Genomic DNA, 27,497 nt, shown 5'->3' on the forward strand with positions numbered 1-27,497 from the left:
CCGCTCCGGCCGAGCCCGCAGGGGAGCCGGGCTCCCTGCGCGCTCCGGAGCCACGGGAGCAGGGCCGGCCCAGGGGCCGGGGCGCCGCGCGCCCTCCCGCCCCGGTACATGAGTGATCTATGCGGTTTCTGTGTTTCATTTCTCTGTGCGCTGCTGGGGGCCGGGGCAGGTGCCTGGCGGGGGGCCGCCGGGCTTGGCGCCGCGGTCCTGACGGATCCCTGCTTATCCCGGCTGGGGGGGGACGCTGCCTGCACGCGCTGGCGCTGTCCCTGACCCCATCCCGCTGCCGTTCCCCCCCACCAGACAACGACTGCGGCGACAACAGTGACGAGGCCGGTTGCAGCCACTCGTGCTCCAGCAACCAGTTCAAGTGCAACAGCGGGCGCTGCATCCCCGTGCACTGGACATGCGACGGCGACAACGACTGCGGCGACTACAGCGACGAGACCCACGCCAACTGCACCAACCAGGGTGAGCGGCTGCGCACAGCCGCAGCCTGGCGCCAGCCGGGCGATGACACGGCTCATGCAGCGTGTCCCCCCCGGCAGCCACGCGCCCGCCCGGAGGCTGCCACACAGACGAGTTCCAGTGCCGCCTGGACGGGCTCTGCATCCCCATGCGCTGGCGCTGCGATGGCGACACCGACTGCATGGACTCCAGCGACGAGAAGAACTGCGAGGGCGTGACCCACGTCTGCGACCCCAACGTCAAGTTCGGCTGCAAGGATTCAGGTGACAGCGGAGCGGGGAAACGCAGGGCCGCTCCGTCCGCTTCGTGGAGTCGGGCTGCAGAGAGGGAGGAGTGCGGGGCCCTGCCAATCCCCAGGGTGACATGGCCCAAGATCTGGGTTGCAGGAAACAGTCTGGAACGAGAATTTAGGAGAAATTTTAGATTTGAAAACAAGCGTTTTTAACTGGGGACAAAATAAAGTCCCCTGCGCTAGCACCAGCTCCGAGGGCAGAGGGAACTCGCGAAGGACCTAACGTTTTTTGGTGTCTGATTTGTGCCAGCCCGCTGCATCAGCAAGGCCTGGGTCTGCGATGGGGACAGCGACTGTGAGGACAACTCGGACGAGGAGAACTGCGAGTCGCTGGTGTGCAAGCCGCCGTCCCACACGTGCGCCAACACCACCTCCATCTGTCTGCCGCCCGAGAAGCTCTGCGACGGCACCGACGACTGCGGCGACGGCTCCGATGAGGGCGAGCTCTGCGGTGAGCGCTGCACTGGGGCTGGCGCCGGCCCCGCGGGCAGAGCCGGCCGGAGCGGGGCCGCTGACGCCTGCGCGGCTCCGCTCCGCAGACCAGTGCTCCTTGAACAATGGCGGCTGCAGCCACAACTGCACCGTGGCCCCCGGTGAGGGCATCGTGTGCTCCTGCCCGCTGGGCATGGAGCTGGGCTCCGACAACAAGACCTGCCAAATCCAGAGCTACTGCGCCAAGCACCTCAAGTGCAGCCAGAAGTGCGAGCAGGACAAGTACAATGTCAAGTGTTCCTGCTACGAGGGCTGGATGCTGGAGCCCGACGGCGAGAGCTGCCGCAGCCTGGGTGCGTGCAGAGCGCATGACGCGGCCGGGGGACAGCGGACGTGGCGGGGGCACCCACGGGGCATGAGGCTCGTGCGTCCTCCTCAGGGTCTGGCCACACAGGCTGTGCCCAGCATGGGGAGAGGCAATGCTGGTGGCGGGGCTGGCAGGAGGGTGTGTGGGACCAGGGACACCCCTGTGGGACACGAGGACATTAGTCCCATGTGGGTCTTGCCTCTTCTGCCCCTGCTATGACGCTGCCCTTCACCCCCCCAGATCCCTTCAAGCCCTTCATCATCTTCTCCAACCGCCACGAGATCCGCCGCATCGACCTGCACCGGGGCGACTACAGCGTCCTGGTGCCCGGCCTGCGCAACACCATCGCCCTGGACTTCCACCTCAACCAGAGCTCGCTCTACTGGACCGACGTAGTGGAGGACAAGATCTACCGGGGGAAGCTACTGGAGAATGGGGGTGAGTGGCGGGACGGAGCTGCCGCGGCGCCTTTATGGGACAGGCCGTGAGAAAGGCGCCCGGGGCAGCTGGACAGCCCCATGACAATACGTTTCTGCTTCCCAAGGCTGCTCGCTGTGAGGGGGTTAATTAGCATTCTCAACACTTCCCTAGCAGTGATGGGAGCACAAAGCCCAGCACCATGGTCCCGCAGCTGGGGAACCCAGGAGATCTGCCCTGGTGCTCGGGAAGGGCTGAGGCCTCTGGGCCTCGAGCTGCGTTTTGGGGAGACGCTGGTCTCGTGTGGGGTCTGTCCCTGCCACCATGTGGGGACCCCGTCCCGGACAAGTCCTGACACTGCCCGTGCTGCTCCTGCAGCCCTGACCAGCTTCGAAGTGGTCATCCAATACGGGCTGGCCACCCCCGAGGGCCTGGCCGTGGACTGGATCGCTGGCAACATCTACTGGGTGGAGAGCAACCTGGACCAGATCGAGGTGGCCAAGCTGGACGGCACCATGAGGACCACGCTGCTGGCGGGGGACATCGAGCACCCCCGTGCCATCGCCCTGGACCCCCGCTACGGGTAAGGCGGGAGCGGGTGTCCGTCACGGCGGGTAGGAGCCGCTCCGGAGCGGGAGCCCCGTCCCCGCCGTGAGCCCCTCACCGAGCGCCGCCCCGCTGCTCCCACAGGATCCTCTTCTGGACGGACTGGGACGCCAGCCTGCCCCGCATCGAGGCCGCCTCCATGAGCGGCGCGGGCCGGCGCACCATCCACAAGGAGACGGGCTCCGGCGGCTGGCCCAACGGGCTCACCGTTGACTACTTGGAGAAGCGCATCCTCTGGATCGATGCCAGGTAGCGCGGGCGGCTCTGGGGGCCGCAGGACCCCTGCCCCGCGCCCGTCCCTCCTGCCCTGCGGTCTCCCGTGCTGCTCAGCTCTTGCACTCCGGCATGGGGCAGAGCCCTCGCTCGCGTTCCGATGGTGCCCGCGGCTGCTCCGGCCGCTCTGCGGGTTTCTCCCGTTTCTCCGGGTTTTCGCGGGGCAGGAGCAGTGGTGGCCTGGCCTCTGCAGGTGGCTTGGCCTGTGCCCGGTGGTCTCACCGCTTGTCCCCCTCTCCCCGTCTCCGCTGGGGCACAGGTCGGACGCGATCTACTCCGCTCTATATGACGGCACGGGGCACATCGAGGTGCTGCGGGGCCACGAGTACCTGTCTCACCCCTTCGCCGTCACCCTCTACGGGGGCGAGGTCTACTGGACTGACTGGCGCACCAACACGCTGGCCAAGGCCAACAAGTGGACGGGGCACAACGTCACGGTTGTGCAGAGGACCAACACGCAGCCCTTCGACCTGCAGGTCTACCACCCGTCCCGGCAGCCGCTGGGTGAGCCCATGGGAGGCTGGCGGCGGCACGGGGGGGACGTGGCGCTCACGTCCACTTGCTGTGGAGCGGGCGAGTTGTTTGCACCCGCGTGCTTCACCAGTTTTCACTAAAAGCTGTCCCGGGGTAGAGGCAGCCCTGGGCCGATGCAGGCCCATGGCGGCTCCACTTGTGTCCGGGGTGGCCGTGGGCTCTCGGGCCGGGGCGGTTGTGGCTGCGACGCAGGGGGCCGGCACTGAGCGTCCTCCACCCACGCAGCACCGAATCCCTGCGAAGCCAACGGGGGCAAAGGGCCCTGCTCCCACCTCTGCCTCATCAACTACAACCGCTCCCTGTCGTGCGCCTGTCCCCACCTCATGAAACTGGACAAGGACAACACGACCTGCTACGGTAGGACGCATCTCGGGCTCTGCTGTGCAGAGGAGCGCACCCGGCTGCGGCTCTGGGCAAGCTCACACGACTGTCCCGTCTCGCTCCTTCTCCCCAGAGTTTAAAAAGTTCCTGCTGTACGCGCGGCAGATGGAGATCCGCGGCGTGGACATCGACAACCCCTACTACAACTACATCATCTCCTTCACGGTGCCCGACATCGACAACGTCACCGTGGTGGACTACGACGCCCTGGAGCAGCGCATCTACTGGTCCGACGTGCGCACCCAGACCATCAAGCGAGCCTTCATCAACGGCACTGGCGTGGAGACTGTGGTCTCTGCAGGTGGGCAAGGAGGAGCCCCCTCTGCCCTCCCCGCTGGTGCCAGCCGTGGCCTCTGTGGTGACTCATTCCGGCCCCGCAATTAATGAGTGTCCCTTCATCTTGCAGACCTGCCCAACGCGCACGGCCTCTCTGTGGACTGGGTGTCCAGGAACCTCTTCTGGACCAGCTACGACGCCAACAAGAAGCAGATCAATGTGGCGCGGCTGGATGGCTCCTTCAAGAACGCCGTGATCCAGGGGCTGGACAAGCCTCACTGCTTGGTGGTCCACCCGCTGCAAGGGTGGGTGCTGCGGCGGGGGCACTGCGGCTCGGTGCACGTGGTGACGGCGGGCGCAGAGGGCTGGGGGGCGTCAAAGGAAACGAAGGGGCGTGCGCGGGTGCACATGCCAGCTCGGGCGCACGTGCGCAGGGCTGCGGGGAGCAGCTTGCACGTTGCACGTGTCAGCGCAAGTGGGAGAACCGCGAGGAGGGGAGCAGGGTCGCCGCTCGGGTGGGCGCAGAAGGAAGGGCCCGGCTGCAGCTCTGTGCTTGCAAACGCTCCCAGCACTTTCCCCGGCTGGGCCTGGCTACGTGGCGCCAAGGGAGGAGGACATGGGCTGGTGCCTGCCGGGAGGGCGGGCGCTGGCGGAGCCCGGGGAGGAGGGTCGCTCTGTCACATCCGCCGCACTCACCGCGCTCCCGCGGCTGCAGGAAGCTCTACTGGACGGACGGGGACAACATCAGTGTGGCCAACATGGATGGCAGCAACCGCACACTCCTGTTCAGCAACCAGAAGGGGCCCGTTGGTATGGCCGTCCCCGCGTCCCGGCTCCCCACGCTCCGGCTCTCCGGCGCTGGAACCGGCTGCCGATGGCCTTTGCTTTGCAGGGCTGGCCATCGACTACCCCGAGAGCAAGCTCTACTGGATCAGCTCCGGCAACGGCACCATTAACCGGTGCAACCTGGACGGCAGCGGCTTGGAGGTGATCGAGACGGTGAAGGGCCAGCTGAGCAAGGCGACGGCGCTGGCCATCATGGGTGAGAGCAGGCTGCCACGAAGCTGCTGCCCTTCGCCGGGCTTGGAGCACCCTCTGCCCTGGTAGCTGCAGGCAGGGATGGGACCTCCTGCTCCCAGGACATGTGTCCAGGTCCACCTGGAGCAGCTGCTCTGCCCTGATGCGGGGGAAGCGCCGAGCGGCCGGGGCAGGAGGAGGGTGGAGAAGCTGCCATGTGGCCCATCCTCCCCCCACGCAGGTGACAAGCTGTGGTGGGCTGACCAGGCCTCGGAAAGGATGGGCACCTGCAACAAGAAGGACGGCACAGAGGTGGCGGTGCTGCGCAACAGCACCACGCTGGTGATGCACATGAAGGTGTACGACGAGAGCATCCAGCAGGGTAAGCGCCCGCCTGCCCACGGCAGCCAGGCTCCCTGGAGGCCCTGCGGTGACAGAGCTCGCGGGGCAGCATCTCCGGTCCCGCCGTGGAGCCCCGGCCACTGCTGACATCCCCTTCTCTTGGCGGCAGCTGGAACCAACCCCTGCAGTGTGAACAATGGCGACTGCTCGCAGCTCTGCCTGCCCACCTCGGAGACCTCCCGTTCCTGCATGTGCACCGCGGGCTACAGCCTCAAGAGTGGGCAGCAGTCCTGTGAGGGTGAGTGGCTTCCCGCACCTGGGCCGCTCGTGGGACGGAGACGAAGCCTGCGCGATGCCCCGAGCGCGGCCGTGCGCTCCCCGCGTCCCCCTGCTCCGCAGATGTTCCCCTGCCTCTCCTGGGCACTAGCAGCAGCTCCCGCTCCCCATTAGCATTTGTCCTGCAATTCCCAGTGCGTTGCCTGACTCGCTGCTGTCCCCTGGAGAGGGAAGAGCCCCCCCGCCCCGTCACCGGCAGGGCCTTTCTCAATGGCTGTTTATGTGCAAAATGTTCTGAGTATTTTTGGACGGGGCTGGCAAAGCTGCAGCACCATCTGGGTCAGGGCAGGGACTGAATAACAAGCGCTGCCCTGACCCAAATGCGGCGCTGAGCTTTTGTCTGCGCGCGGGGGCTGGCAGGGGGGTGGAAGGGGGCCGTGCCGCCGAGCCAGCTGCGCTCGTGCCCCTGCGTCCCCGCGTGCTCCAGACCCCCAGGGACCCCACGGGCCCACAGCCCTCGGGTGGATCCGCGCTGGGTTCCTGCAGCAGCTCCAGGCAGGGTCTGGCCCTCGCTCCTCCCTCTGGGCTGAGGCTCCTCCAGGTTTCCTGTCCCCCAGGCCCGAGTGGGGCAACCCTCTTCCACGGGGCTCAAGTGTCTCTGCATTTGTTCTGCAGGTGTTGGCTCCTTCCTGCTGTACTCGGTGCACGAGGGCATCCGCGGCATTCCCCTGGATCCCAACGACAAGTCGGATGCGCTGGTACCGGTGTCTGGGACCTCCCTAGCCGTGGGGATTGACTTCCACGCAGGTGACTGCCGGGCTGGGAGCTGAGACACCTGGAGCAGGAGATGGGAGGGAGCATGGGAATGCGGGAGCTGCTCCCTTGGAAGGGAGCTCAGCCTGGCTCTGCGCTGTCCTTGGGCCCAAGCCAGTGGCTGACCTGAGCGCTCCGGCCTGTCCCCTCCTAGAGAACGATACCATCTACTGGGTGGATATGGGGCTGAGCACCATCAGCCGGGCCAAGCGGGACCAGACGTGGCGAGAGGACGTGGTCACCAACGGCATTGGCCGGGTGGAAGGCATCGCTGTGGACTGGATCGCAGGTGGGCATTGGGCTCCTCAGTGCGGAGGTTTCCATGAGGCATCGCACAGAGCTCGCTGCGGTCCTCACCGTCCTCCTCTCCCCAGGGAACATCTACTGGACCGACCAGGGTTTCGATGTCATCGAGGTGGCCAGGCTGAACGGGTCCTTCCGCTACGTGGTGATCTCGCAGGGCCTGGACAAGCCCCGGGCCATCACGGTCCATCCAGAGAAGGGGTGAGGACCCTCACGGAGCTGCCCCAAGGGTGCTGCTGGCGGCGGGGCAGGAGCCCTTGGTGGCCCCGGTGGGGCAGCGGGGCTCCGGGGCCTCTCCATCCCCTCTGTTGCTGCCCTGTGCTGTGGCAAGGTACAGGCCCAGGGCACCCAAAGCAACATCTGGAGACGCCCCAACTTCCAGCCATGCTCCCAGGGGTGCTGGGAGTCACAGCTCTCCTTGGCTTGGTGGAGACCTCCTCTTTGTTGCCCACCAAGGGCAGGTTGGGCTCCGAAGGAGCTCAGCACATGCTCCGCTCGTCCCTCGCAGGTACCTGTTCTGGACGGAGTGGGGGCAGTATCCCCGCATCGAGCGCTCCCGCCTGGACGGCACCGAGCGGATGGTGCTGGTGAACGTCAGCATCAGTTGGCCCAACGGCATTTCGGTGGACTACGAGGTACAGCGGCCCTGGAAGGGCTGTGCCCCCTCCATGGCTCCACGACCTGGCCGGGAGTGCACAGTGGGGCCCATGGCCATGGGGCCAAGGTCTTGGAGGAGACCAGTGCCCTGTGTGGGGCTCTGAGTGTCCCCTCTGGCGTGGGGACACCTGGCCAGGGCCGGGCGCTGCTTTGCTGCTCCCTCAGCTGCTTTCTTGTCCTTCAGGATGGGAAGCTCTACTGGTGCGACGCGCGGACCGACAAGATCGAGCGAATCGACCTGGAGACCGGAGAGAACCGGGAAGTCGTCCTGTCCAGCAACAACATGGACATGTTCTCGGTGTCCGTCTTCGAGGACTACATTTACTGGAGTGACCGGTACGGTCCCCTGGGCTGGTGGGAGGCTCGAGCACTTGCGGGTCTTTGGCGGGACGGAGGGACAGCCGCAGTGGCGCTGGCGCTGCCTCCAGTCCCGTGTTAGCTGCTCAGCAACTCCCTCCTCACCCAGGACCCACGCGAACGGCTCCATTAAGAGAGGCAGCAAGGACAACGCCACGGAGTCGGTGTCGCTGCGCACGGGCATCGGCGTGCAGCTGAAGGACATCAAAGTTTTCAACCGCGCCAGGCAGAAGGGTAGGGACGAGGCCGGCGGCTGCGGGGGGGCATCGGTCCCTGCTGCCAACAGATGTGCACGGAGGGGCCAGGAGACAAACGGGCCACTGTGTCCTCATGAAAGGGCTGTGTCATGCGTGAGCTGAGCCCGCTCCTTCACCTGCTTCCTCTGGGAACGGGGGGAGAGCTGTGCAGCCGCGTGGCCCCCCGTGCCATCCTCTCAATGCGGCCTCTCTTCCGCCGCAGGCACCAACATCTGTGCCCAGAGCAACGGGGGCTGCCAGCAGCTGTGCCTCTTCCGGGGCCACGGACAGCGGACGTGCGCCTGCGCCCACGGCATGCTCTCCGAGGACGGCGTGAGCTGCCGCGACTACGACGGCTACCTGCTCTACTCGGAGCGGACCATCCTCAAGAGCATCCACCTGTCGGATGAGAACAACCTCAACGCGCCCATCAAGCCCTTCGAGGATGCCGAGCACATGAAGAACGTCATTGCCCTGGCCTTCGACTACCGCTACGGCTCCAAGGGCAGCAACCGCATCTTCTACAGCGACATCCACTTCGGCAACATCCAGCAGATCAACGATGACGGCACGGGGCGCAAGACCATCGTGGAGAGTGAGTGCCGTGGGCGCCCCTCCTTGCGCCTCCCTCAGCCCTGCGTCCCCTTCACCCTCCTCCTCATCCAGGCTCCTCTCCTTCCCTTCACAATTGCTGCTGGGAGGCTTTTGGGCTCAACTGAGAGTTCCCTACCAGGGTCTCCAGCAGAGACACCAGCCCGGGGCAGAGCGTGTGCGGCCATAAGGAGCAGCGCGCTGTGCTCGCTCTCGGGCACGCGTTGCGCTCGGACCAAGGCGCAGCAGCAAACTTTGCTCTGTGTTTGCTTTCGACTTCCGATACGGAACTGTCAGACCTGAGCAAACCTTGCCGTGGCCTGGCCTCGCGTGCGCCTCAAAGCCCGGGGTTTGCACTTGATTAGTTTTATTGGCTCCTACAGCTGCTGGAAAGGCTGTGTCTGTTGCTGCGTGTCACCAGGGAAAGCCTCCAGCAAGGGCTGTAAACGTGCTCACTAATGAGTATATTTACATTTGGCTCTTGAGGTAGCTTTTATTACTGAGATCAGGAGAGCAGGTCCCGTCTCTTGCAGTCGGTTCATTAAACCTTTTGTTGATCATTAACGGGGAGGGAAGGATGGGGAGCGCTTAGAGCTCCTGGGCTGGCTCTCCAGGAGGAAGAGGCTTTTCCCTCCCTTGTGCCACAGGTCTTTGGCTTGCCCTGGGCTCATCGCTTGGCGTCTCGGGGCCTCAGCTCTCCCGTCCCTAGGACAGGAGACATTTCCCTTCCTAGCGCTGCTGCCCGGGGGCTGCTGGAGGAGGCGGAGGATGGAGCGAGTTCATGGTCCCGTTGCGTCTTCGGGTGCTGCATCCTGGTGCGGTGGCAGCTTGTGCAGCACAAGTTGCTCATGCTGCTCCGGGGCTCTGGGACACGTGAGCACGCCGGCTCTGCGGCGTCCTGCTTCCGAGGGATCCTGGGGTGTCATGAAAAGCAACAACGTCAGTCTCCAAAGAGTCCGTGTCTACAAGCCACACGCCACCACTGGCACCAGGAGGAGCCAGGACGCCCAGCAGGAGCGAGGGGCTGGATCTCACCTGTGTCCTCTCCTCCCACAGACGTGGGCTCGGTGGAGGGGCTCGCCTACCACCGCGGCTGGGACACGCTCTACTGGACCAGCTACACCACGTCCACCATCACCCGCCACACCGTGGACCAGAGCCGCCTGGGGGCTTTCGAGAGGGAGACCGTGATCACCATGTCGGGGGACGACCACCCCCGGGCCTTCGTGCTGGACGAGTGCCAGAAGTGAGTGTCCCGCAGCCATGTGTGGCTGCTGTGTCCATGTGCTCCGCGGCCAGGCAGGCAGTTCTGCTCCAGAAGGGAAATGTTGGTCCTGACCTCCTGGACCTGCCGAGTTCCCCAGGAGGAGGCTGGATCAGACAGATACACCCAGGGGTGCAGAGCCCCATGTCCCCATACAGCCCTCCTGTGGCTGCGGGAAGCAGAGGGAAACCCCATCCCATCCCCTTCTTGGGCCAGCGGGTGCCATGGGCTGCCAACCATGAGCTGCCACCTTTCCCAGCTGCCTTGTTCATCCACTTCTGCCCCCTTACACTGGGAACAGTGGCCCTGTGTGTCCCAAAGTCCCTGGAAACAGCAGCAAGGGGTGGGCCACCACCATCTGCCAGTGGTGGAAGGTAGATCAAAGACACTTGGGGAGAAGTGGGGTTTTCAAAGGCATCTGATGTCTTCTCCCTTCCAGCCTGATGTTCTGGACCAACTGGAACGAGCAGCACCCCAGCATCATGCGTGCCACTCTGTCCGGTGCCAATGTCCTCATCATCATAGACCAGGACATACGGACACCCAATGGACTAGCCATCGACCACAAGGCTGAGAAGATTTACTTCTCGGATGCCACGCTGGACAAGATCGAGCGCTGCGAGTACGACGGCTCCCACCGCCACGTGAGTTGAGGCCCCTACGCTGGGGACAGAGCGGAGGACAAGAGGTCCTGGAGGCCAGACCTGGGCTGGGCAAAGCAGAGGGGTTGATACTGGAAGGAGCAGAGCTCTTCCTGCGGCAAAGGGACGTTGGGTTTCCCTCGGGCGGGTGGACTGGGGTGGGAACTCGTCGGAGTGGTGCTGGGGCCTGTGTCCCTCAGCCCAGGTGCTCACGGTTCGCCAACATCCGGCAGGTGATCCTGAAATCAGAGCCCGTGCACCCCTTTGGCCTGGCTGTCTATGGCGACTACATCTTCTGGACGGACTGGGTGCGCCGGGCTGTGCAGCGAGCGAACAAATACGTGGGCACCGACATGAAGCTCCTGCGCGTTGACATCCCCCAGCAGCCCATGGGGATCATTGCTGTGGCCAACGACACTGACAGCTGTAAGGACACTCACCCATGTGCCCACCCGATGTGTCCCTGCCCTGCTCGGCCTGCGAGGGCTCCTCCAGCCCCTGCCAGGAAGCTCTGGCTCTTCTGGCCCCGTTTGCAGCCAGGGGACACGAGGCTGTTCCCAGGGCATCCTTCCCATGCAGACGCAGGAGGCCGATGCCCCTGATGCTGCCCGCCGTGTCCCCTTTGGCAGGGCAGGGGGAGAGCGCAGCCAGCGCCATACCCGGCCGGTGTGGCAGGGCACGGGGGTGCTCAGGGCCGCTCTCCGTCTCTCCCAGGCGAGCTGTCCCCCTGCAGAGTGAACAACGGCGGCTGCCAGGACCTCTGCCTGCTCACGCCTAAGAGCCAGGTCAACTGCTCGTGCCGTGGCGAGCGCGTCCTGCAGGAGGACTTCACCTGCAAAGGTGGGGGACAAAGGGGTAGTGGGGAGCACGAAGGGGTAGTGGGAGGGCAGCCTGTCTGCTCCGGGCAGAGCTGACCTTGCTCGCCCACCCGCCAGCCCTCAATTCCACTTGCAATGTGCACGAGTTCGAATGCGGTAACGGCGACTGTATCGACTTCAGCCGGACCTGTGACGGCGTGGTGCACTGCAAGGACAAGTCGGATGAGAAGCAGTCCTACTGCAGTAAGGTTCCTCCTCTTGCTGCTCTGCCCTCACGCATGCTCATGCACTCGCACCCTTCCCTGTCTGCCAGCCGGAGGGAGCCAGCTCTCCCGGGCTGTCTCCTCGCACCCCGTCACTCTGCCTCGCTCCTCTTGCGCTCCGAGCTGGGCTTCCCGGGCTCCAGGGCTTTCCCAGTTGCGGGAGAGCGGGATGCTGTGAGCCATCCCGAGGAGGCCGCAGCACCTTCTCCTGCTGGCAGCACTTGCTCCTCATCAGAGAGGGTCTCTGCAGGGCAGTGCCGATGCTGCCAGCACAGCCCGAGGCAGTTGGTTTCCTCATGTTGCTCTGTGCAACGGTTTCTCCACTGCGGAGGGGTCCGTGAGGAGCCGAGAGCCCGAGGCCCTCGCCCTGCTCTCGTCCTCCCATTCCCCTCTCTCTCGCAGGCAGCCGCAAGTGCAAGAAGGGTTATCTGCACTGCATGAACGGCCGCTGCATTGCCAGTCACTACTGGTGCAATGGCGTGGATGACTGCGGGGACAACTCGGACGAAGTGCCGTGCAACAGTAAGCAGCTGCCTGGCGCCGCGCCAGCCCTTGCGCGGTCAGCTGTCTGGGACAGGGACTTCAGGAGGGAGCTACCTTCAGCTTGACAGCATCAAAGCAGAGCCGGGGCTTAGCAGAGTCAAGGTTAAACCCCGGCAGTGCTGCGTGTTCCTTCACCAGCTCCTTAAAACTCACTCCACGGGAGCAGGGAAGCTCCTGAGAAGGACAGTGCCGCAACCAGAGCTATTTAGAGTGGTTTAATACTCAGGAGGAGCACAAGGTGATGACCAGGTGCTGTGCCAGTGCTGCCTCTTCCCAAGAAAGGGGCACCTGGCACCTCCCAGGACAACGTCCCACTGAGGTGGCCCCGGCAGAGCTGTAGCTCCATCTGCTGGGTCCTGAGCAGCTCGGAAGCGGCTCTGTGCCAGGGCCAGGCCCCATCCGAGGAGCTTGGGCAAATCCATGAGCCGGAGAGGAACCAGTTGGGAGGAGGACACAGGGCTGGGAGGGTCAGTCCAAGGCCGGGCAGGGCAAAGGCAGTGTGAGCACACGCAGGGGCCACGGCGGGTCCTGGTGGCCTCATCGCAGCGGTTTCCCCTTGCAGAAACAAGCTGCGCCGCCACCGAGTTCCGCTGCCGGGATGGGAGCTGCATCGGGAATTCGAGCCGCTGCAACCAGTTCATCGACTGCGAGGACGCGTCCGACGAGATGAACTGCAGTGAGTGCCCCGGTGACCGTCCCGTCCTGCGGCTCGCTGGGGCTGCGGGACTCGCGTTGGAGGGAGCAGGGTCCAGGCTCGGATGCCGCCAGCAGGTGCTGAAGGAGGTGCTGGCCCTTGTGTCACCTCCAGCCCTGCCTAGTAGCTCATCTGAAGCACGTAGCAAGGAAATGGGTGATCCCAGCATGGGGGTGCAGGAGACGTGGGGATGAGATGGACTTGGTGATAGCAAGAGGGCGAGGGCTACTGCTGCCCCGAGCGAGCTGTGCCCATCACCTAGGCCTTTGGTCTGCTTCCTTGCAGCCGCCACCGACTGCAGCAGCTATTTCAGGCTGGGGGTGAAGGGCACGACGTTCCAGAAGTGCGAGCACACCTCGCTGTGCTATGCCCCGAGCTGGGTGTGCGATGGCGCCAACGACTGCGGCGACTACTCGGATGAGCGCAACTGTCCCGGTGAGAGCGGACGGAGCGCCGGGTCGGGGAGTCTGCGCCGCCCTTGGGGCCGTTGGGACAGTGGATGCTCTGCCTGCAAGGATCCCCTTGCGTCCCTGTGCCGGGATGCTGCTCCCGGGGGTGGCAGGGATCTCCCTGGGTTCTTGTCCCCTGGGAGCTGTTCGGGACACGGACACAGATGGGCTCCACTGGTGTCACGGCCTCCCTGACGGATTCCTCTCAAAGCAGGTGGAAGGAAGCCCAAGTGTCCGGCCAACTACTTCGCCTGTCCCAGCGGGAGGTGCATCCCCATGACCTGGACCTGTGACAAGGAGGATGACTGCGAGAACGGGGAGGACGAGACGCACTGCAGTGAGCGGCAGGGTGGGGAGAGTCAGGGCCCGGGGTCGCGGCGGGGCGGTGGAAGCGCTGGTCTCCGCTGGGGCCTTTGCTTCTGGCCGAGAGCAATGTCCTGTATGTTGTTTGCTTGGTGCATGCGCCTGTGTGGGCGGTTGTTTTTTGGGCGGGCTCCCCAAGTTTTGCAGCTTACCTTTTCGGTAAGGTTTCTGCTTTGTCCTTCCTCTGTGCGGCCCAGCCCTGACCTCCTCCTCCTCTGCCCCCCAGACAAGTTCTGCTACCCGGTGCAGTTCGAGTGCAACAACCACCGCTGCATCTCCAAGCTCTGGGTGTGCGACGGGGCGGACGACTGCGGGGACGGCTCTGACGAGGACAGCCGCTGCCGTGAGTTGCTCCGGCCCGTATCCCCTGCTGCCCCCCAGCCCTGCTTTCCCACTCCTGGCCCTGGCTGCTCCCTCCAGTCATGCTGCTTTGGTGACAGTCCCTTCCCGTCCCTCCCGCAGGTCTGACCACCTGCAGCGCTGGCTCCTTCCAGTGCCCTGGCACCTACGTGTGCGTGCCGGAGCGCTGGCTCTGCGATGGGGACAAGGACTGCGCCGACGGCGCTGACGAGACGCTGGCCGCCGGCTGCTGTGAGTGGTGGGGGGAGCTGGTGGTAGGGGACAGTGGTGGCGCGAGAGGGTGACAGTGGCGTCTCTTTGCAGTGTACAACAACACGTGCGACGAGCGGGAGTTCATGTGCGGCAACCGGCAGTGCATCCCCAAGCACTTCGTGTGTGACCACGACGACGACTGCGGTGACGGCTCCGATGAGTCCCTGGAGTGTGGTGGGTGCCTGAGGGGGACATGGGACCCCCTGGCAGAGGGACCTGGGCTGGGGAGTCTTTGCATGCGGGGGGTGCAGGGATGGGGCAGGCTGGGGGCAGAGGCGCAGCCTGAGCCGCTGCCCCGCTCCAGAGTACCCCACGTGCGGCCCCCACGAGTTCCGCTGCGCCAACGGCCGCTGCCTCAGCAACAGCCAGTGGGAGTGCGATGGCGAGTTCGACTGCCACGACCACTCGGACGAGGCGCCCAAGAACCCGCGTTGCAGCAGCCCCGGTACCTGCGGGTCTGGTGGGGGCCAGGGAGCTGCTGCGCCGGGAGGCCCTGACCGCTGCCACCCTTGCAGAGAACAAGTGCAACGACTCCTTCTTCCTGTGCAAGAACGGCAAGTGCATCCCCGAGGCCCTGCTGTGCAACAACAACGACGACTGCGCGGACGGCTCTGACGAGCTCAACTGCTTCATCAACGAGTGTCTCAACAAGAAGCTCAGCGGCTGCTCACAGGAGTGTGAGGACCTCAAGATTGGGTACAAGGTAGGGGCCCGCGCTGGATTCGAGGGCAGCGCATGTGGGCAGTCCTGGCTGGTGCCAGCTCCCTGCGCCTGAGCCCGCTCGTGCAGTGGTGACGGATGCCTCTAACAGCTCCCGGTTGCCTCCTGCAGTGCAGATGCCGTCCCGGGTTCCGGCTCAAGGACGACGGGAAGACGTGCATCGACATCGATGAGTGCTCCACCACCTACCCCTGCAGCCAGAAGTGCATCAACACGCTGGGCAGCTTCAAGTGCCTCTGCATAGAGGGCTACAAGCTCAAGCCTGACAACCCCACCAGCTGCAAAGCCGTCACGGGTGAGTGCCCAGAGCAGGGCTGGAGGAGGGGGGCTCTGGAGCACCTGGTGCTGGCGCCCGACGCGGGGCTCTCGCTGGGACGCGGTGGCAGCCAGGCAGGACGGGGCTGGCGCGGGCGCTGCTGGGTGCAGGGGCCCTGCCTGCAGCCCGCCCCGAGCCGCCTCCGCTCCCCCTGCAGATGAAGAGCCCTTCCTCATCTTTGCCAACCGGTACTACCTGAGGAAGCTCAACCTGGACGGCTCCAACTACACCTTGCTCAAGCAGGTACGGGCGAGCGGGGGCACCTGAGGGTGGCACCAGCCCCAGGACCAGGCGGGGGTGAAACGAGTGGCATCGAAAGGGGGGATGTGAGTTGGGCTCTTGGCTTCTGACGCAGATGATGGGTCCTGTATAAATAGTAGCTCTCACTATAAATATACGCCGGGTCCTGTGTAAACAGCAGCTCCTTGGTAGCTGACCTTTATAAGGTAGCGTCTATGCAGGCAACACACTACAGTTGTCTGTAACTGCCTCTAACATCCCTGCAGGGACAGAGCTGGGCCTGGGGCCCTTGCAGGGCTGCCTGTGCCCGAGGCTGCTTCAATGCTTCTCTTTTCCTCCAGGGGCTGAACAACGCGGTGGCTCTGGATTTCGACTACCGGGAGCAGATGATCTACTGGACGGACGTCACCACGCAGGGCAGCATGATCCGCCGCATGCACATCAACGGGAGCAACGTTCAGGTGGGAGGGGGACCTGGGCTCATTCCTGCGGGAATGGAATCCTGCGGGATCCCATTCTCCTCACCTGCTTCTTCCTTGCAGGTTCTTCACCGCACGGGTCTCAGCAACCCGGACGGCCTGGCTGTGGACTGGGTGGGCGGCAACCTGTACTGGTGCGACAAGGGTCGGGACACTATTGAGGTGTCGAAGCTCAACGGTGCCTATCGCACGGTGCTGGTCAACTCGGGCCTGCGTGAGCCCCGGGCACTGGTGGTGGATGTACAGAACGGGTGAGAGCCTTTGGGACCATCCCCGTTATGTCGCCAGCGCCAGTGGCCTGTCTTGCTGGTGGCGCTAGTCCTGGGGACAGGCAGGACAGGGCCTCCTCTGCTCCGGGACACCCTGGACTCAGCCTCCCTCCGCGGTTCCCTTCTCCTCCCCAGTTACTTGTACTGGACGGACTGGGGCGACCACTCCCTGATCGGGAAGATTGGCATGGATGGCACCAACCGCAGCGTCATCGTGGACACCAAGATAACGTGGCCCAACGGCCTCACCCTCGACTACATCAACAGCCGAATTTATTGGGCTGACGCGCGGGAGGACTACATCGAGTTCGCCAGCCTGGACGGCTCCAACCGGCACACGGGTGAGAGGGCCGGGCCCTGTGTCCCCTTCTGTCCCTCTGGAGGAGCGTGGTCTTGGCGTGGGGCTGGGAGCAAAGACCTTGGGCTCTGTGCCCAGCCCTGTTGGCCAAGGGAGGACATTGGTTGTGGCCGAGGTGGCCCTGGGGGGGCACTGCCCGGTGCGTGGCCGGCCAAGATGGGCGGCAGGGGCTGGGGCAGCCTCTCAGGGGCCGCCTGCTCCCTGTTGCAGTCCTGAGCCAGGACATCCCGCATATCTTCGCGCTCACCCTCTTTGAGGACTTCATCTACTGGACCGACTGGGAGACCAAGTCCATCAACCGGGCTCACAAGACCACGGGCGCCAACAAGACACTGCTCATCAGCACGCTGCACCGCCCCATGGACATCCACATCTACCACCCCTACCGCCAGCCTGATGGTGAGCCGCGGGCCGGGGCACAAGGGGCTCTGGTGGCCCTGGGCAATGTCCGCAGTGGGATGGGAGGCCCAGCGAAGGGTTCGTGCACTGTTGGGGGTTCTCTTTTCCCCACTCTGATCACAGTTCTCTCCCTGTCGCCTCCCAGTCCCCAACCATCCTTGCAAGACCAACAATGGCGGCTGCAGCAACCTCTGCCTGCTCTCCCCGGGCGGGGGGCACAAGTGCGCTTGTCCCACCAACTTCTACTTGGGCAGCGATGGCAAAACCTGCGTCTCCAACTGCACGGCCAGCCAGGTACCGGCGCTGCCCGCGTCCTCCCGTGCTGCTGCAGCGGCCCTGAGGCTCCCCAGGCACGCGTGCGTGCGCGCCCTGCGTCCGCCTTCTCCTGGCGTGGGCAACATCTCCCTCCTGTGGCCCTTGGCAGCACGTGCAGACTGCGGCGGTTGGGATGGGAGCCACGATTGCCCCAATTCCAGAGCCTCATTCCCATGGGCTGCCCTTCCCCTTCCCCAAACCCCCATGGCCGTGTGGGGTGGCTTGGGGCCGGGTTGGTGCAGAGGTCCCCGTCTAGGCGCCCCGTTCCCGCACACCCTCCCCAGCTGCTCTCCGTTGCAGTTTGTCTGCAAGAACGACAAGTGCATCCCTTTCTGGTGGAAATGCGACACCGAGGACGACTGCGGGGACCGTTCAGATGAGCCCGAGGACTGCCGTGAGTCAGGGCAGGACATGGAGCGGGTGGCCTTGTCCTTTGGAGTGGGGCTCTGAGCGCTGCAGCAGTCGGCCTGGCTCTCTGGCCCGGTGCAGGCCGCCCCGCTCCCCCTCTGCCAGCCCAGGACCTCGTGTGTTGTTTGCCCAGTCCTAGCTGAGGGCCCCACAGAGGGTGAAGTGGGAAGTTAAGGTTTGCCCTGGAAATGCTGCCCCGGGGGTTGTCTCACCCTGCCCCGCTCTCCTCGCAGCCGAGTTCAAATGCCGGCCAGGGCAGTTCCAGTGTTCCACGGGGATCTGCACCAACCCGGCCTTCATCTGCGATGGGGACAACGACTGCCAGGACAACTCGGATGAAGCCAACTGCGGTAGGTTCCCCACCTCCTGCTGCGGCATCCGAGGAGTGAGACGGAGATGCTCTGTCTCAGCTTCTGACCACGTCGCCTCCCTCCCCAGATATCCACGTGTGCCTGCCCAGCCAGTTCAAATGCACCAACACCAACCGCTGCATCCCGGGCATCTTCCGCTGCAATGGCCAGGATAACTGTGGCGACGGCGAGGACGAGAAGGACTGCCGTAAGTGGGGGCTAGTGGGTGCATGAGGAGCACGCACGGTAAATCCCTCCGTGGCCAGTTCACATATTTGCCGTGGGGTTGCGCTACCCGGAGCCATCTGCTCGCAGCTGAGGGATTTGTTGCTGCATCTTCCCCATCTGCCTGCAGCTGCTCGGGCCAGTGGAGCAGACGGGAGAGTCTTCTGGGGCTGTCACAGGGCTCTCCTCCCTGCCCTGTTTGAGCAAAGGCATCACCAAGCCTGGCCAGAGACTCTGTGGAGATGCCCATCTCCAGCAGGGCAGTTGGGCAGGGTAGCTGTTGGCAGGACCCCCCTGTTCTGAGTCTGCTTCTCCCTCTTCAGCGGAGGTGACGTGCGCCCCCAACCAGTTCCAGTGTGCGATCACCAAGCGCTGCATCCCCCGCGTCTGGGTGTGCGACCGGGACAACGACTGCGTGGACGGCTCGGATGAACCCGCCAACTGCAGTAAGCAGCTCGCACGCAGGGTGCTGGGTTCTGCCCCCAGCTCGTCCCCATGTGTGCAGGGTCCCTGCTCGGGTCTGGCACATCTGCGCATGCCGCAGGCAGTGCTGGCCCTGCTCTGCCCGGGTCCATCCCCCTGCGACGTTCCCTGCTGCCTCCCTTCCTGGAGAGCAGCAGCCAGGGCTCCTGCCCCGTTGCTGCGCTCGGCTCCGGGTCAATGCAGAAGCTGTCCTTGAGGTGCAGCTGGCCGGTGCCACGTCAGTGACGTGTTCCTCTCCGTGCAGCGCAAATGACATGCGGCGTGGATGAGTTCCGATGCAAAGACTCGGGCAGGTGCATTCCGGCGCGCTGGAAGTGCGACGGGGAGGACGACTGCGGCGATGGCTCCGACGAGCCCAAGGAGGAGTGCGGTGAGCCTGGGGCCGGGGAGACCGTCCACCAGGGCCTCGAGGGCACGTCTGCCCCTGCGGCCGTGCCGCGTGCCGACTAGCACCAACCTCGCGGCCCCCCACAGATGAACGCACCTGCGAGCCCTACCAGTTCCGCTGCAAGAACAACCGCTGCGTGCCGGGGCGCTGGCAGTGCGACTACGACAATGACTGCGGGGACAACTCGGATGAGGAGAGCTGCAGTACGTGCCGCCTCACTGGCCGGGAGCAGCACGGATGCGGCCGCAGCCCTCGGCTGTCCCTGCGTCCCCGCGCGCATGGGCCCGGGCACGCGCCGGGGCTGCGTTTGCTGCTCGCACAGAGCTCTGCGGCGGCTGTCGGCCCCCTCGGTCCCTTGGCCAGACCCTGGTGCGCGGGGCAGTTCGGCCCCTGCATGCTTGTGCTCACGTGTGCAGCAGCACTGGCTTCTTGGGCCAGGTGCTGGGCCCCCGGGGGTCCCTCCCTGTCCCTCGACCTGTCCCCATCTGCCCCCTCCAAAGCCCGAAGCTTTTCTTTTCCGTTGATTTCACGTTGTGTTTTTGAGTTTGTGCCATTTCACCTCATCTTATGTTTTTCTCCATTTTCACACTGTCGTTATGGGGCGCTCAGAGGTAGGTTGCTGCCAAAATCTTTTAATTCCACATAGAGCCTCTTGAAAGTAAGCGAGTAGGATGAAACAGAGGTGAGGGCGGAGGGTCGGGGCTGGAGCAGCCCTGAGGGATTTGCACCAGCGCCGCGGCTGCTGCGGGGCCACTCACGCTCCATCCCGTGCTCTGTCCCAAGCTCCCAGGCCCTGCTCTGAGAGCGAGTTCTCCTGCGCCAACGGCCGCTGCATCGCTGGACGCTGGAAGTGCGACGGGGACCACGACTGCGCGGATGGCTCTGACGAGGTATGGCAGCCCCGGCTGCGTCCCGCGTCCCACTGCAGGGCAGCACAGGGGTGCAGCATGCCCCTTCCTGCCCGCCGCCCGGAACACAGTGTCCCTCCTGCCCCTGCAGAAAGACTGCACGCCCCGCTGCGAGTTTGACCAGTTCCAGTGCAAGAACGGGCACTGCATCCCCATGCGCTGGCGCTGCGATGCCGATGCTGACTGCATGGACGGCACCGATGAGGAGAACTGCGGCACCGGGGGTAATGCCAGTGTCGGTGCTCCCTGGCATGCTCTGTGCATGTGGCCCTCCCCTCCCTGTGCCCCTTGTCACCCTGGGAGGGTTGTGGCTCCGTCCGTGCTATGGGTCCATCAGGGCTGCAGCTCCATAAGGGCTGCAGTTCCGTTGCAGCTGCGGCTTTGTCATGGTGGCGGCTTTGTCGCGGCTGCGGCTGTCGGGTCTGCGGCTCCATCGCGACTGCAGCTCCGTCCGGGTTGTGGCTCTGTTGCGGCTGTGACGCCGTTGCGGTTGTGGCTCCGTCGCTGCGGCGGCTCCTTTGCGGCTGGCGCTCGCTGACAGCACAGCCGTGCCGCCCGCAGTCCGCACCTGCCCCCTGGACGAGTTCCAGTGCAACAACACGCTGTGCAAGCCGCTGGCCTGGAAGTGCGACGGGGAGGACGACTGCGGGGACAACTCGGACGAGAACCCTGAGGAGTGCTGTGAGTGCGGTGGCATGCCGAGCGCGGCCGGGCTGCGGGTGCTGCGGGGCGGCGGGACGTGGCGACGCTCCCGGCGGGGCTCTCGCCGCGGGACGGGGGCTCCGGCGGCAGCTCCGGATGAGCGCGACAGCCTGGCTCTGGCGTCTCCTTTCACCGTCACCGTTTGTTTCTGTTTGCCGGTGCAGTGAAATTCCAGTGTCCCCCCAACAGACCGTTCCGTTGCAAGAACGACCGCGTGTGTCTGTGGATCGGTCGGCAGTGTGACGGCATCGACAACTGTGGCGACAACACCGACGAGAAGGACTGCGGTGAGTGGGGGCGGCCGCAGCTCGGCACCTCCGCTCCGCTCCTCTGTGCCAGCCCCGCAGCTCTGGCTGCCGCCTCTGTGCTCTGTCCCAGTGGCACCCGGGCCGGGCTGGGTGCCCCCAGCCCAGCCCGTGCCCACCGCCCTGTCCCCCCACAGAGTCCCCCACGGCCAAGCCCCGGAGCTGCAGCCAGGACAAGAACGAGTTCCTGTGCGAGAACAAGAAGTGCATCAGTGCCAGCCTCCGCTGCAACTTCTTCGATGACTGCGGCGACGGCTCGGACGAGGACTCCTGCTCCCGCGGTGCGTGGCTGGGGGCCGCGGCGGGGGGACGGGGACAGCGCAGGCGCTGACGCTGCGTCCCGCCGCAGATCACAAGTCGTACGACTGCATGACCAACACCACCATGTGCGGGGACGAGGCCCAGTGCATCCAGGCGCGCTCCACCACGTACTGCACCTGCCGCAGGGGCTTCCAGAAAGTGCAAGACAAGAATTCCTGCCAAGGTAGCTACTGCCGCCGAGGGTTCGGGTCAGGCCACCAGGCTCGTGGCTGCTTCGCACCATGCAATGCATCTCCACAGCCCAAGGTGGCTGGGGCACCATGAACGGTGTCCGTGTGGCACCACCGTGATGCAGTGGGCATGGGGGAGCCAGGGGCTGCTGCTCACACGGCCGCTCCGAGGGCCGGGCCGGGTGGCGTCGTGGTTGCAGCCCCCGCCCAACCTCCCCAGTAGCTCCCATCCTCTCTGCCCAGATGTCAACGAGTGCCTGCGCTTCGGCACCTGCTCGCAGCTCTGCAACAACACCAAGGGCTCCCACGTGTGCAGCTGCGCCAAGAACTTCATGAAGACGGACAACATGTGCAAGGCCGAAGGTCAGGAGGGCCGGCGCCGTGCGGGGGGCACCGGCGCCGAGCAGGGGGCACCGGCCCGGCCACGTCCCGCTCCTCCCCACCGTGCTCTTTGCCTTGTGCGGGTGGCCAGGGCGCCTGTCCTTGGCGCGCTGGGAATGCGGAGGCACTTGGCACTGCTCGGAGGGTGCCCGGGGTGCCACGGGGGCTCCTGGCGCTGCTAATGCTGCTGTTTTGCAGGCTCCGAGCACCAGATCCTGTACATCGCCGATGACAACAAGATCCGCAGCATGTACCCCTTCAACCCCAACTCCGCCTACGAGCCGGCCTTCCAGGGCGACGAGAACGTGCGCATCGACGCCATGGACATCTACGTGAAGGGCAACAAGATCTACTGGACCAACTGGCACACGGGCAGGATCTCGTACCGCGAGCTGCCCGCCTCCTCCGCCGCCTCCACCGCCTCCAACCGCAACCGGCGCCAGATCGACGGCGGCGTTACCCACCTCAACGTGAGCCCGGCCGGGGCCGTGGCGGAGGCGCCGGGCTGGCGCCGCAGCCTTCTCCCCCTGACCGCCCCCTTTCCTCTGCTCTTCCCAGATCTCAGGGCTGAAGATGCCTCGGGGCATCGCTATCGACTGGGTGGCCGGGAACATCTACTGGACCGACTCTGGACGGGATGTCATCGAGGTGGCGCAGATGAAGGGCGAGAACCGCAAGACGCTGATCTCGGGCATGATCGATGAGCCCCACGCCATTGTTGTCGACCCGCTGAGAGGGTGAGACCCAAGGCCTCGCTGTCCCCCTCCACCCAGCCCTCCCCCTGCCCCAGCCCTTCCCTGGCCTCTGGCGCTGGCGTTGCCGGAGCCACGTTCCCCTTGGGCCGTAACTCCAGGCTGCCTGGGAGAAGGGGTGAGGGTCCCTGTTCCGAGGGGCCCACCCTGCTGTGCCCCCCGACCGGTCCTGACCGCGGCCCCTCGGCAGGACGATGTACTGGTCGGACTGGGGCAACCACCCCAAGATCGAGACGGCCGCCATGGACGGGACGTTGCGGGAGACGCTGGTGCAGGACAACATCCAGTGGCCCACGGGTGAGCAGAGGCCCCGGCGGGGCGGCGGGAAGGGCCCACACGCAGGCGGGAGCCTCATCGCGTGTCTGCGCCGCAGGGCTGGCCGTGGACTATCACAATGAGCGGCTCTACTGGGCCGACGCCAAACTCTCCGTCATTGGCAGCATCCGGCTCAATGGCACCGACCCCGTCGTGGCCATCGACAACAAGAAGGGTGAGTGGGGCCCCAGGAGCCCCCAGCACGGGGTGGGGGTACAGGGTCTGCGGGATGGGGCCTTCCGCACGGTGCCCCTGGGCACTGCAGACCCCAGGTTGGAGATGCCCAAGGGACAGCAGCGAGGGGACAGTGGGTTGCCCTTGCCAGTGCTGCTGGCACTGCCTCAGGCCGGCCGCCCCGGTGCATGCGCTGAGCTGCCCCCCGCGGCTGCCGTAGGGCTGAGCCACCCCTTCAGCATCGACATCTTCGAGGACTACATCTACGGCGTCACCTACATCAACAACCGCATCTTCAAGATCCACAAGTTTGGGCACAAGTCCGTCACCAACCTGACGTCCGGCCTCAACCACGCCACCGACGTGGTGCTCTACCACCAGTACAAGCAGCCAGAGGGTTGGTGCCAGCGCCGGGCTGGGCAGCCCAGCGTGGGGATGGGGCACCGGGGGCTCCCGCGGATCGGGGGCTCACGCCACCTCTCGCCCCGTCAGTGACCAATCCCTGCGACCGCAAGAAGTGCGAGTGGCTCTGCCTGCTCAGCCCCAGCGGCCCCGTATGCACCTGCCCCAATGGCAAGCGCCTGGACAATGGCACCTGCGTGCTCATCCCCTCGCCCACCGTCTCACCCGTTGGTAGGTGTCGGGGGCCAGGCGGGCACCGCGGCCGTGTCCGCGCCGTGAGCGGCGCCGCGGCTCAGCCGGCCCCTCTCCTCCGCCGCCACCAGTGCCCACCACGGACACCTGTGACCTGGTCTGCCTCAACGGGGGCAGCTGCTTCCTCAACGCCCGCAAGCAGGCCAAGTGCCGCTGCCAGCCGCGCTACAGCGGCGACAAGTGCCAGATCGACCAGTGCTGGGACTACTGCCAGAATGGGGGCACCTGCGCCGCCTCGCCCTCCGGTGAGCCCGGCGGCGCCGACGAGTGCCCGGGGTGCTGGGGGTGGGTGCCTGGCTCACGGCGCTCTCGCCTTCCCCCAGGGATGCCCACGTGCCGCTGCCCCACCGGCTTCACGGGACCCCGCTGCAACCAGCAAGTGTGCACCGACTACTGCCTGCACAACGGCAGCTGCACCGTCAACCAGGGCAACCAGCCCAACTGCCGCTGCCCGCCCTCCTTCATCGGTGACCGCTGCCAGTACCGTGAGTGCCACGCGCTGGGGAGCAGCGCCCGGGGATCCCGGTGCTCGCACGAAGCGGGGGGAGCCACGAGGGGCTGGGCGCCGGTGGCAGGTGCGCGGTCACTGGTGGTGGGTGCGCGGTCACCGGTGCCCTGACGGCCGCCCCGCTTCGGCCCCTCGCAGGTCAGTGCTTCGACTACTGCGAGAACAACGGCGTGTGTCAGATGACAGCGAGCGGTGCCAAACAGTGTCGCTGCCCGCCCCAGTTCGAGGGCAGCCGCTGCCAGGACAACAAGTGCTCCCGCTGCCAGGAGGGCGAGTGCAACATCAACAAGCAGAGCGGAGAGGTCTCCTGCATGTAGGTGCCAGGGCAGCGGGGCTGGGCACGGTGCTGCGGGGACCCTGTGTGCCCACTCGTGCTCTCTGCCCTGCAGCTGCCCCAATGGCAAGGTGGCCCCCAGCTGCCTCACCTGTGACAACTACTGTCTCAACGGTGGCACCTGCACCGTGGGCGACAAGACGCAGCTGCCCGAGTGCCTGTAAGCATGGCCGGAGTCTGGGACCGTGGGGGAGGCGCCGTCGCCTCCCCTTCAGCGCTGCCCATTGCCCCATGGTACTGACGTTCCTCTCCGCTCCCGCAGGTGCCCGGCGGGGCTGACGGGGCCGCGCTGTGAGGACGTGGTGCTCAGCGAGCCGCAGAGCAGCCGTGCGTAGCGGGGCGCTGCGGGGAGGGAATTTCCACAGGGCTGCTGGTTTGCCCGGCACCTGGCCGGGAAAGCCAGAGCTCCTGCTCCGGGTCCCTCCCGGCCCGGCTGCCGAGCCCTGGGGTGGGCAGGGGACGGTGGCAGTGGCACAGCCGTGCAGCCGCTGACGGGCACTCGTGCCTGTCCTCCCAGGAGCTGCTTCCATCGTCATCCCCATCCTGCTGCTGCTGCTGCTCCTGGCCGTGGTGGCCTTTGCCTGGTACAAGTGGAGGATCAAGGGGTAAGTCGGGCGCTGGGGCTGGAGGAAACATTGCATCCCTGGCCCCTCCAGTGCCCTCTGGCGCTGATCCCAGCCCTGTTCCACCCCCCAGTGCCAAGGGCTTCCAGCACCAGCGGATGACCAACGGTGCCATGAACGTGGAGATCGGGAACCCCACCTACACCTACGACGGGGAGCCTGACGACGATGTGGGGGAGCTGCTGGATGCCGACTTCACCTTGGACCCGGACAAGGTGGGATGCGGGGCCGGAGCGCCGGGCTGGGCTGGGCTGTGGGTGCCCTGTGCGACTGCTCGATGCTCTCCACAGCCCACCAACTTCACCAACCCCGTGTATGCCACGCTCTACATGGGCGCCCACAACAGCCGCAACTCACTGGCCAGCACCGACGAGAAGCGAGAGCTGCTGGCACGGGGGGCAGACGACGAGCTGGCCGACCCACTGGCGTAGGGCAGGCGCAGACGCCGGGACAGTGGGGCTGGGGCGGCCCAGGGCCGCTGTATAAATGTACAAATGAAGGATTATTACTTTTCTATGTGAGCAGTATTATTACCTGTATATTCCCCGGTACTGGGCCCTCGCGCCCCTCTGTGCCAGATCCGACTTTGGTTTGGTTTCAGTCTCTTTCCGTGGGGCCTCCCCACTGCTGGGGCGGCCGCGAGGCCGGTGAGGGAGCCGGGGGCGACATGCGGCGGGGCCGGGCGCCTGGCGCTGCCCGTTCAGCAGAGACCGGGGAATCGTGCAAAAAGCCGGACGCCGGCAGCACCGGGTCCAGGCAGGAGGGTGCAAAGCGCAGGGGCTGCTCCCCCCGCTCCTCCCTACTCCCTGCCCTTTACCTGCGTCCTCTCCACATCCCTGTGTCCCCCTCTCCCTGCATCCCTCCACACTCCCCTCCCTGCACCCACTCTTGTCCTGGTCTTCCTCCCCTACTGCTTTTTCCCCCTGTTCCCCCTCCATGGCCTCTGTGGCCTCCCCCGCTCCTTTCTTAGCTCCCCCTGTCCCTCCTTCCCTTCCCTTTGTGGCATTTTCAGCTCCTTGCTGCTGGGGGGCCCTGGCGAAGCCCCCGGCCCGGCCGCTGCGGCCCCCGCTCCGGCTTGCCTGCACCTCGCCCGCTCCAACATGCACATTTTTTAACAGGAGAAAAATAAAAAACACACTCAAAAAAAAAATCAACATGGAAATGACCTAGCTTTTATAGTAGAAATAAATAAACGCATGTGGGGGGAGGGCAGGGGGCGACCCCATCCTTTTATTGGGGGGAAATGTTTTAATAATTTTTGCTGGATTACTTTACAACTAAACAAAACAGATATTGTTATAAATAAAATTTTTAAAAACTGACGAGGCGGCTCTACTTGTTGGCGATGGAGGGTGGCTTGTGGGCCCGGGGGGGGTGCGGCTGGGACTGGCCCCCCTGGCTCCCCAGGCTGAACCCTGCGCCCTGGACCGAACCCCGCACCACGGGCCGAACCCCGCACCCCGGGCCGAGCCCCGCGCGCGCCCCGCTCCGGTGCCGGCTCCGCGGGCGCTCCCGGGTGCGACCGCCAGGTGGCGCCACCGCCCTCGGGAAGGGGGCGGCGGGAGGGGCCCGCGCGGGCAGCCCCCGCCCGTGCGCGCCCCTTTGTGCACCTCCCCCATAGCCCCCCCATGTGCACCCCATGTGTGGACCCCGTGTGTGCACCCCCACAACGCCGTGTGTGCACCCCGTGTGCGCACCCGCTCACAGCCCCCTGTGCGCACTCCCTGTGTGCACCCCATGTGTGAAACCCCCTGCATGCACCACATGTGTGCAGCCCCCACAGCCCCCTGTGTGCACCCCCTGGGTTCACCCCACTGTGTGCACTCCATGTGTGCAACCCCCCTGCATGCATCCCCCCCCCCACAGCTCCCTGTATGCACCCCCATGTGTGCGTGCTCCTGTGTGCACCCCTCACAGCCCCACTGTGTGCATCACATGTGTCCACCCCCCACAACCTCCCCGTGTGCACCCCCCCCACAATCACCGTGTGCACCCTGCACACCCCTCTGCATGCACCCCCCCCATGTATGCATCTCCCACATAGCCCCCACACAGTGTTCACCCCCGTGTGCACCCCCCCCCCCGAAACACACATAAAACCCGCCCGTGTGGACC

At 65.4% G+C, this 27,497-nt stretch overlaps 1 protein-coding gene across 2 annotated transcripts in view; it reads left to right on the forward strand.

Moving 5' to 3' along the window:
* Positions 1 to 25,896, forward strand: part of LRP1 (LDL receptor related protein 1) — a 53,322-nt gene extending 27,426 nt beyond the window's left edge. For both annotated transcript variants that reach the window (XM_088538399.1, XM_088538400.1), the window contains 70 exons: positions 304 to 471; positions 549 to 731; positions 1,011 to 1,211; positions 1,300 to 1,545; positions 1,800 to 1,997; positions 2,355 to 2,559; positions 2,667 to 2,831; positions 3,115 to 3,359; positions 3,615 to 3,746; positions 3,844 to 4,071; positions 4,177 to 4,351; positions 4,762 to 4,856; positions 4,939 to 5,088; positions 5,305 to 5,445; positions 5,575 to 5,703; positions 6,357 to 6,488; positions 6,649 to 6,783; positions 6,869 to 6,998; positions 7,306 to 7,432; positions 7,639 to 7,790; positions 7,921 to 8,045; positions 8,271 to 8,642; positions 9,695 to 9,884; positions 10,342 to 10,546; positions 10,777 to 10,969; positions 11,258 to 11,383; positions 11,479 to 11,604; positions 12,027 to 12,146; positions 12,730 to 12,843; positions 13,147 to 13,296; positions 13,525 to 13,659; positions 13,900 to 14,016; positions 14,136 to 14,264; positions 14,337 to 14,459; positions 14,590 to 14,730; positions 14,801 to 14,988; positions 15,117 to 15,300; positions 15,479 to 15,564; positions 15,903 to 16,022; positions 16,104 to 16,291; positions 16,445 to 16,650; positions 16,878 to 17,066; positions 17,212 to 17,360; positions 17,682 to 17,775; positions 18,023 to 18,139; positions 18,228 to 18,347; positions 18,688 to 18,810; positions 19,092 to 19,217; positions 19,322 to 19,438; positions 20,019 to 20,125; positions 20,235 to 20,367; positions 20,705 to 20,824; positions 21,010 to 21,132; positions 21,288 to 21,431; positions 21,500 to 21,634; positions 21,885 to 22,004; positions 22,221 to 22,492; positions 22,581 to 22,759; positions 22,965 to 23,071; positions 23,148 to 23,264; positions 23,484 to 23,660; positions 23,756 to 23,896; positions 23,989 to 24,162; positions 24,241 to 24,402; positions 24,564 to 24,738; positions 24,815 to 24,919; positions 25,022 to 25,086; positions 25,277 to 25,364; positions 25,456 to 25,597; positions 25,673 to 25,896. In XM_088538399.1, coding sequence (XP_088394525.1) covers positions 304 to 471; positions 549 to 731; positions 1,011 to 1,211; positions 1,300 to 1,545; positions 1,800 to 1,997; positions 2,355 to 2,559; positions 2,667 to 2,831; positions 3,115 to 3,359; positions 3,615 to 3,746; positions 3,844 to 4,071; positions 4,177 to 4,351; positions 4,762 to 4,856; positions 4,939 to 5,088; positions 5,305 to 5,445; positions 5,575 to 5,703; positions 6,357 to 6,488; positions 6,649 to 6,783; positions 6,869 to 6,998; positions 7,306 to 7,432; positions 7,639 to 7,790; positions 7,921 to 8,045; positions 8,271 to 8,642; positions 9,695 to 9,884; positions 10,342 to 10,546; positions 10,777 to 10,969; positions 11,258 to 11,383; positions 11,479 to 11,604; positions 12,027 to 12,146; positions 12,730 to 12,843; positions 13,147 to 13,296; positions 13,525 to 13,659; positions 13,900 to 14,016; positions 14,136 to 14,264; positions 14,337 to 14,459; positions 14,590 to 14,730; positions 14,801 to 14,988; positions 15,117 to 15,300; positions 15,479 to 15,564; positions 15,903 to 16,022; positions 16,104 to 16,291; positions 16,445 to 16,650; positions 16,878 to 17,066; positions 17,212 to 17,360; positions 17,682 to 17,775; positions 18,023 to 18,139; positions 18,228 to 18,347; positions 18,688 to 18,810; positions 19,092 to 19,217; positions 19,322 to 19,438; positions 20,019 to 20,125; positions 20,235 to 20,367; positions 20,705 to 20,824; positions 21,010 to 21,132; positions 21,288 to 21,431; positions 21,500 to 21,634; positions 21,885 to 22,004; positions 22,221 to 22,492; positions 22,581 to 22,759; positions 22,965 to 23,071; positions 23,148 to 23,264; positions 23,484 to 23,660; positions 23,756 to 23,896; positions 23,989 to 24,162; positions 24,241 to 24,402; positions 24,564 to 24,738; positions 24,815 to 24,919; positions 25,022 to 25,086; positions 25,277 to 25,364; positions 25,456 to 25,597; positions 25,673 to 25,813 — 10,637 coding nt within the window. In that variant the 3' untranslated portion in view covers positions 25,814 to 25,896. The remainder of the gene's footprint in view (positions 1 to 303; positions 472 to 548; positions 732 to 1,010; positions 1,212 to 1,299; positions 1,546 to 1,799; positions 1,998 to 2,354; positions 2,560 to 2,666; positions 2,832 to 3,114; positions 3,360 to 3,614; positions 3,747 to 3,843; positions 4,072 to 4,176; positions 4,352 to 4,761; positions 4,857 to 4,938; positions 5,089 to 5,304; positions 5,446 to 5,574; positions 5,704 to 6,356; positions 6,489 to 6,648; positions 6,784 to 6,868; positions 6,999 to 7,305; positions 7,433 to 7,638; positions 7,791 to 7,920; positions 8,046 to 8,270; positions 8,643 to 9,694; positions 9,885 to 10,341; positions 10,547 to 10,776; positions 10,970 to 11,257; positions 11,384 to 11,478; positions 11,605 to 12,026; positions 12,147 to 12,729; positions 12,844 to 13,146; positions 13,297 to 13,524; positions 13,660 to 13,899; positions 14,017 to 14,135; positions 14,265 to 14,336; positions 14,460 to 14,589; positions 14,731 to 14,800; positions 14,989 to 15,116; positions 15,301 to 15,478; positions 15,565 to 15,902; positions 16,023 to 16,103; positions 16,292 to 16,444; positions 16,651 to 16,877; positions 17,067 to 17,211; positions 17,361 to 17,681; positions 17,776 to 18,022; positions 18,140 to 18,227; positions 18,348 to 18,687; positions 18,811 to 19,091; positions 19,218 to 19,321; positions 19,439 to 20,018; positions 20,126 to 20,234; positions 20,368 to 20,704; positions 20,825 to 21,009; positions 21,133 to 21,287; positions 21,432 to 21,499; positions 21,635 to 21,884; positions 22,005 to 22,220; positions 22,493 to 22,580; positions 22,760 to 22,964; positions 23,072 to 23,147; positions 23,265 to 23,483; positions 23,661 to 23,755; positions 23,897 to 23,988; positions 24,163 to 24,240; positions 24,403 to 24,563; positions 24,739 to 24,814; positions 24,920 to 25,021; positions 25,087 to 25,276; positions 25,365 to 25,455; positions 25,598 to 25,672) is intronic.
* The last annotated feature ends 1,601 nt before the right edge of the window (positions 25,897 to 27,497 follow it).

Source organism: Tinamus guttatus, unplaced genomic scaffold, assembly GCF_059628265.1.
Source record: "Tinamus guttatus ecotype Peru unplaced genomic scaffold, ASM5962826v1 Tinamus_guttatus_pri_ptg001067l, whole genome shotgun sequence".
In the NCBI taxonomy this organism is placed as follows: Eukaryota; Metazoa; Chordata; class Aves; order Tinamiformes; family Tinamidae; genus Tinamus; species Tinamus guttatus.